This window comes from Panthera leo, chromosome B1, assembly GCF_018350215.1.
Source record: "Panthera leo isolate Ple1 chromosome B1, P.leo_Ple1_pat1.1, whole genome shotgun sequence".
Classification (NCBI taxonomy): domain Eukaryota; kingdom Metazoa; phylum Chordata; class Mammalia; order Carnivora; family Felidae; genus Panthera; species Panthera leo.
In genome coordinates this window covers 32,627,711-32,639,996 of record NC_056682.1, presented here as the reverse complement: position 1 = coordinate 32,639,996, position 12,286 = coordinate 32,627,711, and the positions used below count along the sequence as shown (strand labels likewise).

The window sequence follows — 12,286 nt, the reverse complement described above, 5'->3', positions numbered from 1 at the left end:
ATTCATTCATTCCTTCTTATTAGTATTTATTCCTTCTGTTAACATCTCATTGTCACGACGAGCACGGTGCGATGACCGCTCGTGAGCTGACTCACCTATATCTTTACCGTCTTGTAATCAAAGACGGAAGAAGAGCTTAAACTCTTCCCGAAACCTCCCTTCCTCAATTCTAAGATATGTGGATTTTCCCCTAAAATCAAAAAGCATTTATCGGTCAATGGGTACATTGAAAAAACATCGAGGAAAAAAAAAGGAATTATTGAGCTTTTGGTCCATCTTCTAATCAATGACATTTTAGAAAAGCTGCATTTTATCCTGTTTCTCCCACACCCCTCCCGATTACGATCTTCTTGGATGTAAATTTCATGTCCAGCTTTTTCAGTGAAATAAAATGTGGTGACCACGTCCTTGATCATTAAACCGTCTTCCAAAACTTCTTTTACAAAGGATTGCACATCATTAAATAATTGCAGTGTGCCCCAATTTATGTAACTAGTCACCTGGAGTCTTTATCTTTCTATTAACAGAAGCCTCACAAAACTTAGAATAGAAATTCAGGGTTGATGCCATCATTGGTATATATCCCTATTTTGGAGACCTCAGTTAACTCAATTACAGAGGATGGATTCGGAATGATTATTTAGAAAGTAATTCTTGATTCAGTAAAGAGGCCTTGGACAGCTGTTTCATGAAAAGAATTTGAGCTGCAATTAAAATATCTCTGATGTTAAAGAGAATGAGCTATGTGGGCTCATTCACGGATTTACTCACCCATCCTTGAGAATACAAACAAGTATAGAACACGAGCCGCAAAAAAACAGAGACATCCACACATCTTCCATTGATCAACATACACCAAGAAGCTCTCCGTGAATACCTCTCAAAAAGCAGATGAATGATTACAGAAACCAGCACATGTAAATTTCTGTGTTATAGCTGCCTCGCAGGATTATTTGGAAGATGAAATGAAATAACACCGGCATGTGTAGATACCCAGTAAATGTCAGCATCACGCAAGCTTTCATTTCATCTGACACTGAAGTGCAGCCTGTGCTCAGCTCTGTCCTGGCAGAATATAAAGTAGCAATGACAGGTGTCCTGATTTTTAAGCACCCTGCTTAAATTGATAAACTAGAGACTTTAGACTGAATGTGATCTTTTTTTTCTCGATATGAAGTAGGAACTGAGAAATCAAAAAAAAAAAAAAATCCCTTCCTTTTTGGAATACGGGCTCCGATGCCCTGGTAGTTCTTGAGTGGGTATGGAGAAGGGAAGGCTCGTTCTCCTTTTCCAGGATTAGGAAATAGGCTCTGAATGGTGTTCTGTTGTAGAGTGAAAAGAGAAACAAAGGTGACGACGGGTGATGCCGCCTGATCTCCTCTTGCTTGGTCTCTGCCCCTTTAGGACCTCAGTAGCACAGACCTCATCCGGCCCCGCATCAGCCTCGTGTGCCAGATTGTCCGGGTGGGCCACATGGAGCTGAAGGAGGGCAAAAAGCATACCTGTGGGCTCCGAAGACCTTTTGGAGTAGCAGGTACAGAAAGTCCCAGAGACCTGTAAAGGGTGCAGCCACTGTGAAAAAACGGCACGGCAGGGCCTCCAACAATTAAGCATAGCACTTATGATCCAAGAATCCCGCTTCTGGGTGTCTACCCGAAGGAATTGGAAGCGGAGGGTCTCAAGACATTTGTACACATGGGTTTAGAGCAACATTATTCACAATAAGCCAAAAGGTGGAAGCAACCCCAGCGCTCATGGATGGATAAATGGGTAAACAAAATGTGGTACGTACATAGAGTGGAATAGCGCTCAGCCTTGCAAAGGAAGGAAATTCTGACCCAGGCTACAACATGGATGAACCATAGGGATGTCGTATAAAGTGAAATAAGCCCATCACACAAAAAGAGAAATACTGTATGATCCTACTCATGTGAAGTAGGTCAGAATCGTAGAAACATAAAATAGAATGGGGGTTACCAGGGGCTGTGGGGGAGGGAGGGGAGATGGGGGGGGAGTTGGTGTGTACTGGGGACCGAGTTTCAGGTGGGGAACATGAAAAAACTCTGGAGATGGACGGCGTTGTCATCACCACACGAGTGTGAATGTGCTTCCCGCCGCTAAACTGGGCTTTGAAGAGTAGTTAAAACAGCAGATATGACGTTATGCATATTTTACCCCCACCACACACGCACAGTTAAAGATAGGAGGATGGGGAACCCCAGGGACCGTGCAAGATGAATTTGGTTGTCAATGTTAGTATCGGACACATAGCATTCACTCCCTCGGCTACTAATTATCTTTTCTTGGGTCCTGTGTGGTCACCTAGACCTAGACCTAGACCCCGCCTCCTTTGTTTCTTCTTCAGTGCCCAGCACCATGCCTTGCACACAGTAGGACCTTAGGAAAGCCTCAGTTGTGACCCCCGGTGTTGCCCTGCCTGTGGGCTACGTATTGATTTTGGTCCAGTAAAACTCTCCCTGGAAAGTGGTTTGCCTGTGTGGGAGACTCACTCATCAAAGGCAACATTGTGTTGCTGACTGCTTTCAAAGAGGGTCCTTGGCTTAAATCAAACCCTGCAACCTTCCAAGAGGCCCTGCGTTTTCTTCTGTAGTTTGTTAAATGAAGGAAATACATTCCTGGTCGTACGCGGACGTTTTGCTCCCTGAGACGTTTTGAAAGCTGTCGATGAAATGCCGTAATTCTCCTGGAACAGATGTCCAGAAAATGCCACCAGGATTGACCTGGTGGGTTTATGGATAACGAGGCGGCCTCTGTATCCCATGAGACTGGATGTCGTCATCTCTTGACCAGCCTTGCGCTGCACCTGCTGTCAGGGTCTGCTGGTCTGTGAAGAGGGCACAGCATTACTCCTGATAGAGAGTTAAAGTGAAATCTGAGAAAAGGCAAGGAGCCCTGGCCTAGCACTATTTAGCCATCTAGATGACAATCTACCGAACTAAGGATTTAAGGCATGTTCGAGGTCATTGTCGTTCCAAATGGGCCACAGAGATTTGAAAATCAAGCTTGAGGCTTGTGCTTGCTTTTCTGTTTCAGGGTGTGTGCGTGTGCATGTGCGTGTGCGTGTGTGTGTGTGTGTGTGTATGCACGCATGCGCGTAAATGTAAGGCGAGAACAGTAGTAATTTACTCTGAGACTCGATGCCAAGAGGTTTGGGATAACTATGTGATGGCCTTGACAAAGAACTGCCTCTGGAAGGGGGTGTGCCAGACACAGATTTTTCAGTATTTTGTTTTTCTGTACAGTGTTTGCAGGGGTCTGTTAAGGACTGACAGCAAGTTGATGGCATGGCCCGCTTTTACCGCAGCCTTTCACCAATACTGTTACTTCCCAAGCCTAACACATTGTCATCCAGGTTGCTTTGAGAAGGCGTTTCCTTCCTTATCCCTCATTTTTCAAATGAGAAAGGTCTCGTGTCTCAGTACTTCTTTTAATCTCCAAACAGGTTATCTGGGGAGTGGATTGTGAGCGTGCGCTTTATGGCCAGATTGTAATCCATTAACCAAGGGATCACCTCTTGGCTGCGGGTCCTGCCTGGTTTGAGCAGCTGTAGAGTGGTCCGCTCATCAGTTCTCCGGGCAGCAAGGCTTTGTTAGCTTAAGTGATTTGGCCAGGTAGTAATCGCAGTTGGGTTCATACCCTGGCTTTACCACTTACGACTTCCGACCTAGGGCAAGTTACGTACCTTTCCTGTGCTCGGTTTCCTCATCTCTTAAAGGAGGGGCATAAAGTATCTGCATAAATAAGAAAATATATACAATAGGCTTAGAACAGTGCTTTATCAGTTACTCTTCTTGTGCACAAAGAAGCAAATCACCATATGATCTTCTGTTCTATGCTGCTGGTGCCCTCGGCTTCCCTTTGTTTACATGGAAACCAGGTGCGACCACGTCAAGGCCAAGAGACAGGTGACCACTTCAAGTCATGAGTTTCTCAGGTCTTCATTCTGTTGACACTCCCGACGACAATCTGTGTTCCCCGTGCCTGGGAATGCAGGCTTACCAACAAGTAATCCACCGGTTTAAATTTCTCCAGAACTGAGCGCTGGGTCTCATAGAAATTTCAAAAGCGGGTAATCTGCAGGATTGAGCGGAGCAAATCTAAACGCCTGCACGAGCTCCTGATGAATGAATTGTTCTGCAGGGTGGGTGCTGGGAATGATCGTTGGCAAAGACAGAAGTGTCCCTGCTCTGTATCTCTCTCTCTCTCTCTCTCTCTCTCTCTCTCTCGGCCTATGTTTGCAGATACTGTAATTTTCCATTGTAACGTACTGAAGCCTGAAGCAATTAAGTTCTTTAATTAAGTTTTATCTTTTTCCTAGTGATGGATATTACTGATATTATACATGGGAAGGTGGATGATGAAGAAAAGCAGCATTTTATCCCCTTTCAGCAGTAAGTACTGTGGCATTTATCCCGGGTGACTTGAGACCTGGAATAGTTCTTTGAATGATCTGTTAACACACAAGCAGGTGCTAGGAACCATTGCTCAGTTACAAAAGCAAAAGTCTCAAGCTGGGAGGTTGCGAGATAGAAGCTGACAGAAGACTTTATTCAAGGTCCTTTATGTTGGGGTCACACGTAAGAGGGTAAACCTAACTTTCCCGATTCTGCAGACAAGACCTTTGGAATATAAGGGGCAAATCTCTATCTGCACTAGAAACCCGAGAATGGTGCCATTTAAGCGTCAGGAAGGCCGAAGTATATTTGTACTTTGTCGTGTGGGACGAGTGTCATGGAATACAAGGCATCGTGTAGGACAGCACAGGGCTTCTCTTGAGGTCTTGTCAGAGTGCAGAGCATGGTCTGGTAGGTGTGGAGGCTGCATCTGACAAGCTTCCGGATGCTTCTACCAGGCTGGAGACCAGGAGGGTGAAAGGCTGACCAACGCCTGGGCTCCTGCTGGCGAGGGAGAGCCAGCCTGGGAGTACATGGAAGGATTCCCTGGAGAGCTCCACTGAGGCCTCCAGAGCGAGCTTCAGGAGCTGGAGCCCTGGGTGGGCCACTGGGGAGCTGTGGGTCAGCAAAGGTCAACCCCCATCCATGACTCCGAAGAAGTATACGTGCGGACACCATTCCTGGCTCTAGCAGTCATGGCTGCCTTGCCCCAGGTGCGGGCAGTGGTGGCCTGAATGAGGCCACGGACGATGCTGGCACTGACCCCTAACAGGGCAGTCGTGTCAGTGAGGGAAGGTGACTGTCTCAGCCAGCCTACAGCTGCCAGAGCAGGTCAGCGGAACAACTGAGAATTCTGGAAACCGGCCCAAAGGCGTTTGAGTTAATATATGATTTAAAAAAAAAAAATAACAGTGCAGATCCGTGGAGAAGTATGAACTACGCAGAAAGGAATTGTTTGACAAAATTAGCTCACCATTTATTAAGCTGAAGTCAGAACCTTGTCTCACATCTTGTGCCGGATGATTAAACTTATAAGTGTAAGAACTCAAATCTCAAAATACTACAGGGGCGCCTGGGTGGCGCAGTCGGTTAAGCGTCCGACTTCAGCCAGGTCACGATCTCGCGGTCTGTGAGTTCGAGCCCCGCGTCAGGCTCTGGGCTGATGGCTCGGAGCCTGGAGCCTGTTTCCGATTCTGTGTCTCCCTCTCTGTCTGCCCCTCCCCCGTTCATGCTCTGTCTCTCTCTGTCCCAAAAATAAATAAAAAACGTTGAAAAAAAAAAAAATTTAAAAAAAAAAAAAAATAAAAAAAAAAAAATCTCAAAATACTACAGAGAAATAGAAGTTTTATGTACTAGTGCCTTTTATGAATCAGACTCCAGAGATTTGACCAAAAAAAATTTTTTTTATAGGTTAAACCACCCCCAAATTTTAAATAACTTATATACAGTATAACATTTAGTAAAATCTTTGCAATGTGTATGAAAAAGAATGAGTATTGTTAATATATAAAGAATTATTAGTAGTAATTCATAAGGATATCAACAGAAAAGAATGTAAGTGTGTATATATAGACACACAAATATGTACACATACATACACAGAAAGAAACGACTTATAAATTCCTGGAGAATCAATGAAATGCAAAATAAACAAGGAAGTTTGGTACTGGGTTTGATTGAGTTTTAACAATATATATAATATCCAGAGTTTGGGTGTAAGGAGATATGCAGTACTTATAAGAATATAAATTGTTACAGGGGCGCCTGGGTGGCTCAGTCGGTTAGGCAGCCGACTTCGGCTCAGGTCATGATCTCGCGGTCCGTGAGTTCTAGCCCCGCGTCGGGCTCTGTGCTGACAGCTCAGAGCCTGGAGCCTGCTTCATATTCTGTGTCTCCCTCTCTCTGACCCTCCCCTGTTCATGCTCTGTCTCTCCCTGTCTCAAAAATAAATAAACGTTAAAAAAAAATAAAAAAAAAAAAAGAATAGAAATTGTTACAGTGCATTAAAAGCCAAAGCCTCAAAATTTAGGTATTGCAAAGAATATACTCCATAATTAACAGTGGTTATTTCTGTTGAGTTAACCAAAGGTGATTTTGTCCCATTTGTGTTTAACTCTGTGCTTCTATTTTTTCCCACAAAAATTACGTATTGTATGTAATTTTATTTAAAGTATAAAAATCTTTATCTTTCAGTTTAAGGCCCACCACTTTGGACCAGTTTCTAAATATAACAGTACCAATAGCTCATGCTAAGTAGCACTTCCTTCATCCAGAGGCTGCTATTAATACTTTTTAAAACATGCACTTATCTAGTACCTTACCACATATATACTGACGCTCCAAGAATGTGGTGAGGTGAATACTTTATGTAGCTTCATGCTAATATGAATTATGAGCTAACTTTCAAATTCATGAATGCTGATCCCACGATAATTATATACATACGTGTTCGAGTATATTAAATAATACATTAAATGTAATAAATATATCAAATATAATTTTTATTAATACATTAAGTGTATTAATATATATGTATGTATATATATGTATGTATATATGTATGTATATATGTATGTATATATGTATGTATATATGTATGTATAATCAAATATATGAATATACCTTAAACATTAATGAGTAAATGTTAAATGATATATAGAAAAAATATGAATATATATTTGAATATATTAAAACATGTATTTTACGTGTGATAAATATAAACAGCTCGCATGTCCACAGATGTTCCTGTTATATCCACCCATATGTAGATATGACGTATTTACCAAGGTTACCGCGAATCACTATTATATTTGCATTATGTCTTATGTGCGTGTTATATATGAGTATATACATTACATAATGGCAGCATGTATGCACGTGAAAGTTATTCTGTATGTTTGTTTCACTTCTGAGGTGGGTTTCTTCCTCTGGTTATGTGCCTCCCTGCCTCATTTCTGAGCCAGCTCCCATCCGGGAGCCACGTTGAAACAGCGAGCCCTGAAATGGCCTTCACTGTATAATAATATGCGCTTTGAGTTTCTGAGGAACCCAGACCTAATTTGATTACCACTCATTGTGCAGTCAGCAGCCACTGTAAAGCATTCCGTGATGCAAATCACAGTCTCCGGTGCTTGAACTCCTAAGATTTATGGCAAATGCTTTCATAACTTATCTCAAAAGCTTTATAGCATGTTATATTAGGGGAGTCTCCTATATGTCTCCTGCCAGTTCATCAAAGAGAAAGCCCTTTGAAAGCACCCACGCAGATCATAGCCACCTCGCTTTTCAGTGAGATACTGCTGTATGTTTCCCTGCAGCTATCAGGGTCCAGAACAGAGCCCCGCAGAGAACGCTGGCCTGCGTGTGGGCAAGAGAAGAAAACCACAGCAGAGAGAGAGAGACTCTTGTACTGTACCGGGCTGACCTGTAGTTCCTGAGAGTGCCCGGGCTGTCAGGAGGGCCTGGATTTGGCTCTTGGATCACCCTGTACGAGCCGCAGCCCGATGGGATCATTAAACTGAAACTTGTTTACTGCTGGCTGTGCCACTGTAACTCCAAATATAGTTTGTCATCACATGAGAATCTGAGAACATTCTCCAAAAGCTGCTGCGTGCATACTGCTCCTGTATGTTAAGTGTTGGCACCAGAGGGAGGCCTCGGGAGGCATATGATCTTGGCCCATCTCCTCACAGATGAGGAGACTGAGGCCCAGTTAGATGGAACCAGACCTGGAGGCCAGGTCTCCTGCCTCGTCCCCGTTTCTTCTTTGATTCCATTACATCAGCCTCTCCCAGCTCAGAAAGAGCATTAGGCATTGCCTCTGATTTTGTTAACATTTGCCCATCAGTTTGGTTTTGTTGTTTTTGTTGTTCTTGGGGGATTTGTTTTTCCTTTTTCCACTGGGGGCCTGTCTTAGGCACCAACGTCATCTTGGAAATGACCAGGCTGGGCACCCAAAGGAAAAATACAGGAAAGAGTCTTCAAGTTAGGTATGTCCAGTGTTTATAGTTGCAGATTGTTCCCATAGGACCCACCGTATCTGAAGCTGTTGCTACAGAAACTTCCGCTTTTTACCTACCCTCTCATTTCTGACTTTCCCAGAATTGCGATGGAAACCTATATCCGGCAGAGGCAGCTAATCATGTCGCCCCTGATAACATCCCATGTGATTGGGGAGAATGAGCCACTCACTTCAGTCTTGAATAAAGTGATAGCAGCGAAGGAAGTGAATCACAAAGGACAAGGTACAGCAGCCCTACGTACTAAGCTGGGAGTGGGCATTCGAGTTGAGCCCTTGGACTCCTGCCCTTTTGCGATATCTTTCTCTGATACAAAACAGCCCCTGCTGGGTGGGGATCGCTCACCTCAGCTTCCTGGTAAAGGCTTTTAACGCTGAAGAGCACAGAGGATGCATCCAGCGCCGAATCGGATCACAGCTATATTTTGTAAATTGTGTGAAACAGATTTTTATCCCGTGAGTCTTTGCTCAGTTTTGTCTGGCCCACAATCCCAGTGCTGACTCTAAGGTAAATGCACAAAGTGAAGGAGGTTTGGGGAAAGTTATGTTCCACCCTGTGTATGTTCATCCCGTTACGTGACCTAAAAAGTAAGAGGGAAGAGACCAAAGTAATACAAATGAACAGATAATAATATGGAATAACGCGCCAGCTAGCCAAACATTTGATTGTTTTTAGAGCTTCCATTTATCATTCTTGTTGACACAGTTTTAGCTAAGAAATTCTCCTGGAAACTGCATTTTAAATTCAAATAATGAGAAAAACTAGTTAAAATTTCAAATTTCAAATACCGAGATGGAGACGATTTGGGGATAATTTTGAAGATGGGGTCCTTTTTTTTTTTTTTTTTAACCACCCTGTGACTGTCTTCCGAAACGGAGGCAGTCAGGAAACACACTAATCATTATTTTCAGCATATTTAGTTTTCCATGTATTCACAGTTGTTCTGGGTGGGAAAGACATGTGAGGAATCATTAAGGAATCTGAAAACAAGTAATAAAATATATTTCTGTTGTTTTGGAACTCATCAGTGGCTGTTAATTAGCACAGTGCCTGCTGTGTGACCCGATATTTAAAAATCGGTACCTGTTTGAAAGGTGAAAAGTAAACTTCCGTAGTTCCCTTGCATTTAAACAAAAAATTACTTGGGGCACCTGGACGGCTTAGTTGGTTAGGCATCCAACTCTGGATTTCGACTCAGGTCATGATCTTGCAGTTGTGAGATCGAGCCCTGGGTCGGACTCTGCGCTAACAGCACAGAACGTGCCTGGGATACTTTCTCTCTCCCTCTGCCCCTCTCCCCCAGTCATACTCTCTTTCTCTAAAATTAAAAAAAAAAAAAAAAAAATTAAAAGTGAATTACATAGGCTTCTCTACGTTTTTTTGAGTTTTCCTTCTTTGTTTTTATGAAGATAACAATGTCTCTCTTTTATTTTTTTTTAACATTTTATTTATTTTTGAGGGACAGAGAGAGAGACAGAGTGTGAGCAGGGGAGGGGCAGAGAGAGAGGGAGACATAGAATCCCAAGTAGGCTCCAGGCTCTGAGCTGTCAGCCCAGACCCCAACGCGGGGCTCGAACCCACAAACCGTGAGATCATGACCTGAGCCGAAATCAAGAGGTGGGCGCTTGGGGCACCTGGGTGGCTTAGTCAGTTAAGCATCCAACTCTTGATTTTGGTTTAGGTCATGATCCCATGGTTCACGGGTTCAGGCCCTGCATCAGGCTCTGCGCTGACAATGCAGAGTCAGCTTGGGATTTTCTCTGTCTGTCTCTCTTTCTCTCTCTGCCCCTTCACTTCCCCCTCTCTTGAAATAAATAAATAAACCTTAAAAAATTTAAAAAAAAAAAAAAGAGTTGGGGGCTTAACTGCCTGAGCCACCCAGGCACCCCTCGCTTCTTTATAAATACCAAAACTTTCCATTTCTATATAGATTGTTTTGTTCTGTATGATTTCTTCATTTGTCTCTATTCTTAGAAAAGAGGTTCATTTTACTTCCTTATTATATTAGGAATTTAGTTTAATGAAAATGGGAGGTGACAGATTTGTTTGATTCTCTTTTAAGTGGAAGTGAATTATTCCAGCATATTTATAAAATCGTTGCTTCTTTTTTTCAGGATTTTTATGCATCTTTTTTTTTTTTTAATTTTTTTTTAACGTTTATTTATTTTTGAGACAGAGAGAGACAGAGCATGAACGGGGGAGGGTCAGAGAGAGAGGGAGGCACAGAATCTGAAACAGGCTCCAGGCTCTGAGCAGTCAGCACAGAGCCCGAAGCGGGGCTCGAACTCACGGACAGTGAGATCGTGACCTGAGCCGAAGTCGGACGCTTAACTGACTGAGCCACCCAGGCGCCCCAGGATTTTCATGCATCTTTACTATATATGCATCTACTATATATACAACTACTATCTACTATGTATATATATACACTATATATATACTGTATATTTTAGTACTTAATCTAATTGTTTCCAGTGATTTAAATACCTTTTCTGCCATTAATACCACACTTTACTACAGCTCTATCTGTATTTTGGTATCTGATTGGGGATATCTTTACCCGTGCTCCTTCCCCCAGAGTAAACATCTGTTCACACCTCTGTCCAATTCTCGAGGAAGTCATGTGATTTTGATGGGAGTGTCGTTAAAATTATAAGTTAACTGGGGGAGAATTTACATTTTTCTAAGAAAGTATCTGTACATTCCTACGACACGTGTATTTTTCTCAGCTTTTCTATGTGGGTTTATGGTACAGATCATAAAGGGCACCAAAGTTTATGCTTTATTTCTTTCAAGGGCTTTGGATATCTTTGAAGCTGTTGCCGGGTGACCTCACACAGGTTCAGAAGAATTTTTCACATCTGGTGGATAGATCAACTGCAATCGCCCGAAAAATGGGCTTTCCCGAAATAATACTTCCAGGTAAAAAGCTTTGGCTTGATTCACCTGTGCTGCCTCCTCTGTTACTTCTAACAGGACGGCGAAGGCAACATAAGATCCCACGTGACATTTCGTTACTGCATCCAACGGCGTCGAGACAGTGGGAAATACATGTAGGGTTGCAGTGCCTTGTACCAACCTACCCAGTGCACAAGCCCGAGATAATGCTTCGAAACGTAACTCGGAATTTTCTGTTCCCTCTCATCCTTTATGTTCCACATAAGCCCCTCTGAAATTCTCCCTGACTTCCCCGTTAAGGAGAGCTAATGAAAGCATAGGTCCTGCGCCCCCAGCGTGATCGGCTTCATCGCGTGGACCTTTCTCAGGATGACGTTCAGCCTTGTGGGCTGCTTGCCAGGGAACAGCAGCAAGGTACCTGCTCAGCCCCGACTCCGCGAGGCCCTTTGCCCCATTTGCTTAAGCTCCAACTGTGTGCTTGGCTCTCCCCGTACTTGTGGTGACAAGAATGTAAACATTCTGCGGTTTTCTTACTTGAGTTTCGTCTTTTTTGACACCACATATGGGTGAGATCTACATATGTGTTCTCTTGAATTCACTGACTGAAGCCATTTATTTCTGAATCTTTACAGTCATAAGGGGAAATCAGCGCAAGGACCTTAATATAAGATCTTTATATATATATCCGTATAGGTATTCTCTGCATGCTCATCTCCATTCTGCAAAAGTGTTTTGTCTTCTTGTTTTAAAAAAAAAAAAGCAGTTTTGGTAATACTCCTCTCACTGAACGCCCTGTTACTCCTACAGCAAGAGCAAAGTCTGAAACAATGCAATGGAGTTTATTTGGGGGACAAGATGAATTTGTCTTTGAAATCTGGCTGGGAAGATTCTTGTCTCCTCTTTCTTTTTTTTTTTTTAGTTTTTTTTTTAACGTTTATTTATTTTTGAGACAGA

General features: G+C 43.0%; 1 protein-coding gene across 2 annotated transcripts in view; it reads left to right on the top strand.

The window, feature by feature from the left end:
• Nucleotides 1-12,286, top strand: part of DOCK5 (dedicator of cytokinesis 5) — a 220,895-nt gene that overhangs the window by 107,219 nt on the left and 101,390 nt on the right. For both annotated transcript variants that reach the window (XM_042934539.1, XM_042934538.1), the window contains exons 10-13: nt 1,405-1,534; nt 4,340-4,412; nt 8,517-8,659; nt 11,231-11,356. In XM_042934539.1, coding sequence (XP_042790473.1) covers nt 1,405-1,534; nt 4,340-4,412; nt 8,517-8,659; nt 11,231-11,356 — 472 coding nt within the window. The remainder of the gene's footprint in view (nt 1-1,404; nt 1,535-4,339; nt 4,413-8,516; nt 8,660-11,230; nt 11,357-12,286) is intronic.